The following is a 4,340-nucleotide window of genomic DNA, read 5'->3' as shown; positions in this document are numbered from 1 at the left end:
CACACACACACACACACACACACACACACACACACACACACACACACACACACACACACACACACACACACACACACATCCCCAACAGGAACAGAGGTGTATATAAAGCCCAGACATAGAACGGAACCCGGTCACAAGATGCTGAGCGATCATGTGTGGACTAGAGAGGGTCATACTCGGCTCATTGCCATTGCTTTGCATCCACACAGTGTTTGCCTGTGAACTATTGGGCCGGTTTGACATGCCTAGTTTGTTCAAAGCAGGGGATGTCATGATAGGGGGCATTTTCCCTGTATTCAACAAACAAGAGGACAGCAGTGCCTCTTTTGTGAAGGAGCCTGATAAAGTGAAGTGTGCTGGGTAAGTGTGTCACCCTTCTGTACCATGAGATAACAGTTGTGTGTCTGTCTGTTCATTCTGATTATTAACTCTTTTTTGACCCTTTTCTTCTCCTGAAAACCTGCTCTGGCAGATTTGACTTGCGGGCCTTTCGCTGGACCCAAGTGATGATGTTTGCGATTGATGAAATAAACAAAGACAGTAGTCTACTACCTAACGTCTCCCTAGGCTACAGGATCCTTGACTCGTGTGCATCTCCCACCAATACTTTACGGGCTGCTCTGACGTTGGTTAGCAGTCGAGAGGAGATCGAGCCCACTGCCCCATGCCTACCTACTATATCTGCCCTAATAGCTGAATCAGGCTCCTCTCAGTCCCTGGCTGTGGCTGGAACACTGGGACCATTCAGAGTGCCAATGGTAAGAGCCACATGCTTAATTTATGACAGGTGTCTAGCTATATTGAAAAGGTGTACAATACCGATGCACTTGATATCCTGTAATGTTTGCATGTCAGGTGTGTGATGTGTTTGCATAAATGTAAAGCTTTTAAATCAAAAATAATACTTAGAGTAAAGATAGAAAGCTTTTCATTGACTTTCTTCTTCGTCCTATTATTATTTTATTTTTTTTCTGCATTTTATCAGGTCAGTTACTTCTCTACATGTGCATGTCTGAGTGATAAAGGTAAATACCCCACATTCTTCCGCACCATCCCCAGCGACTACCATCAGGCAAAGGCTTTAGCAGCCCTGGTCAAGCACTTTGGCTGGACTTGGATTGGGGCGATACAGTCCGATAATGACTATGGCCGGAATGGGGTCCAAGCCTTCACTGAAGAGGTTAAAAAACTTGGGGTTTGCATTGCGTTCGTTGGGACAGTGTTACGAACCTACCCAAGCAGTAAAATCCTTGATGTGGTGGACATGATCAAACAATCAACAGTCCAAGTCATCCTGTCATTTGTTCCTGAGGGTGACCTTTACCCTCTGATGAGGGAGGTGGTGAGGCAGAACATAACGCACATTCAGTGGATCGCCAGCGAGGCTTGGATCACAGCAGCCCGGCCCTCCACCCCTGAAATATACAGCTCTTTCGGCGGTGCCATAGGATTTGTGGTGCGGAAGACGGCCATCCCAAAGCTACGACACTTTCTCATGGGCATCAGTCCATACACAGATCGAAAGGCTGCCTTTGTGAGTGATTTCTGGGAGAAGATGGTGGGTTGTCGGCCTCTCTCAGCCAGTGAGCCCTCAGTCTCTGAGAGGAGCAGAAAGACGTGTACTGGAGCAGAGACACTTGTGGACTCACAGGATCTGTTCTTCAATGTCACACAGCTGAGAGTGTCTTATAATGTGTATAAGGCAGTGTATGCTGTTGCACACGCCCTTCATCACTTAATATTTTGCAAAAAAGAAAGGGAAGGCACTATGAGACCATGTGTAAATCTATCACAGATACAGCCTAATGAGGTGAGCTGAGGAGGGGGATGAAAAGCATTGGCTTTTTTCTTGTCCTACTACTATTCATACAAAAACATTAATCTTTCTCCTTCTTCTAATCGATAGGTCAGTGATCAACTGAAGACTGTGCATTTCATAAATCAATTCGGTGAGGCTGTGTTCTTTGACGAAAATGGAGACCCCCCTGCCTCGTATGACGTCATCAACTGGCAGCTGAGGGCAGGGCAGGTGCAGCATGTGACTGTGGGCCATTTTGGCTTAGCTGCTAACCAGGCCTACGAGCTCAGCATCCAGGAAAATAGCATAGTCTGGAGGACAGGGAAACTGGTAGCTATAGCAACACACCTTTGACAGAATATTTAGGGTAGAAAGATTAATTACAATAATTTATTTATTGACAGTATTTGAATGGAAAATTGAGAACATGTATACTACTACTACAAATAACAATATAATATAATACCACTACTATACATATTTACTTTCCTCATTAGATTCCTGTAGCAGTGTGCTCTCAAATCTGCCCTGTTGGAACCAGAAAAGCCCAAATCAAAGGAAAATCTATCTGCTGTTTTGATTGCATCCCCTGTGCTGATGGAACAATAGCCAATGCAACGGGTAAGCCAGCAGTCAACACACGGCACTATCAACAGGTAGGTTTACAGTCAACACACTGCAATTTCAACAGGTAGGTTTACAGTCAACACACTGCAATATCAACAGGTAGGTTTACAGTCAACACTGCAATATCAACAGGTAGGTTTACAGTCAACACACTGCAATATCAACAGGTAGGTTTACAGTCAACACACTGCACTATCAACAGGTAGGTTTACAGTCAACACACGGCACTATCAACAGGTAGGTTTATAGTCAACACACTGCAATATCAACAGGTAGGTTTACAGTCAACACACGGCACTATCAACAGGTAGGTTTACAGTCAACACACTGCAATATCAACAGGTAGGTTTACAGTCAACACACTGCACTATCAACAGGTAGGTTTACAGTCAACACACTGCAATATCAACAGTTATCAACAGTCAAAATGAAAACTAATTTGTGCTGTTAATGAACTATAAGCCGGTGTTGTGTGTGAGTTATTCAGGAGCAGCGGACTGTAGCCCCTGTCCACAGGAGTACTGGTCCACTGACGGGAGGGACCAATGCATCCTGAAAACAGTAGAGTTCCTGTCTTACCACGAACCAATGGGAATCGCTCTTACTATGGTGTCCCTGCTTGGGGCCTGCCTGTCGTTTGCCACTATGCTGGTGTTCATCCACTATAAGGACACACCAGTGGTCAAGGCCAGTAACTCTGAGCTGAGCTCTCTACTGCTGTTCTCTCTCTTCCTGTGCTTCCTCTGTCCCCTCACCTTCATCGGCAGGCCCACCGCCTGGACCTGCATGCTGCGCCACACCGCCTTCGGGGTGACCTTTGCCCTCTGCATCTCCTGCATGCTGGGCAAGACTATCGTGGTGGTAACAGCCTTCAGGGCTACCCTGCCCGGCAACAGCGTGGCAGGGAAGTTTGGGCCCTCCCAGCAGAGGATCATCGTGTGCTCCTGCACCGTGGTTCAGATATTTATCTGTGTGCTCTGGCTAAACCTGAACCCACCTTACAGGGACTTCAGATATAGTCATAGGAAGATAGTTCTAGAATGTAATACTGGTTCCGAGACTGCATTCTATGCAGTGTTGGGATATATAGGTTTTCTTGCAGGGATATGCTTGGTTCTGGCTTTTCTGGCTCGAAAGCTGCCGGATAACTTCAACGAGGCCAAATTCATCACCTTCAGCATGCTCATATTCTGTGCAGTCTGGATCACCTTTATCCCAGCTTATGTCAGCTCTCCTGGGAAGTTCACTGTAGCTGTGGAGATCTTTGCTATTCTGTCTTCCACCTTTGGATTATTGATTTGTATTTTTGCTCCAAAATGTTATATACTTTTTATAAAACCAGAGAAAAATACCAAGAAACATGTCATGGGGAGGACTTGAAACAAACACTTGTGCCGTGCTCAGCTGTGGCTATTAAAATATGTATCACTTGATTATTAAATTAGCTTTTCTTTCGTGTAGCTAGCACTTTAAAGAAATGTCTTCGCAGATTGCTGAGTGCTAAATAATCACGTTTGAAAAATATGTATTTTCTGTACTACACTACTTGTCAAATACTGTATCCTTTTTCATTCCCCCTGCTGCTGCTGAGCAAAGGGAGTACTACTCAGCCTTCTGTGTACTGCTTGTTTAATTACAGTATATACTTGTTTTACCAAGATCTGTGCAGATAAGTCAAATGTTTATACATACAGTAACTCATCATAAAATCTCATGAAGATTGTCCTGTTTTATTTCAAAATAACTTCTTCCTAACCTTAGATAAATATTTAGCATATGGTACATGGTCAATATTGCTCATAACTCAGTGGAGAATGTATTACAAACGTTATTACTAATAAAATAAACTATATATACAAAAGTATGTAGACACCCCTTCAAATGAGTGGATTCAGATATATTTCAGCCACACCCA

The 4,340-nt window shown here is 44.2% G+C and overlaps 1 protein-coding gene across 1 annotated transcript; it reads left to right on the top strand.

The window, feature by feature from the left end:
• The first annotated feature begins 220 nt into the window (after positions 1 to 220).
• Positions 221 to 4,113, top strand: LOC124005680 (extracellular calcium-sensing receptor). The gene is made up of 6 exons (XM_046315128.1): positions 221 to 360; positions 473 to 758; positions 986 to 1,810; positions 1,907 to 2,128; positions 2,296 to 2,419; positions 2,919 to 4,113. The coding sequence occupies exons 1-6, from the start codon at positions 242 to 244 to the stop codon at positions 3,803 to 3,805; spliced, it is 2,463 nt and encodes an 820-aa protein (XP_046171084.1). The 5' UTR covers positions 221 to 241; the 3' UTR covers positions 3,806 to 4,113.
• The last annotated feature ends 227 nt before the right edge of the window (positions 4,114 to 4,340 follow it).

Source organism: Oncorhynchus gorbuscha, linkage group LG19 (assembly GCF_021184085.1).
Source record: "Oncorhynchus gorbuscha isolate QuinsamMale2020 ecotype Even-year linkage group LG19, OgorEven_v1.0, whole genome shotgun sequence".
Taxonomy (NCBI): domain Eukaryota; kingdom Metazoa; phylum Chordata; class Actinopteri; order Salmoniformes; family Salmonidae; genus Oncorhynchus; species Oncorhynchus gorbuscha.
This window is presented reverse-complemented; position numbering and strand designations above follow the sequence as displayed.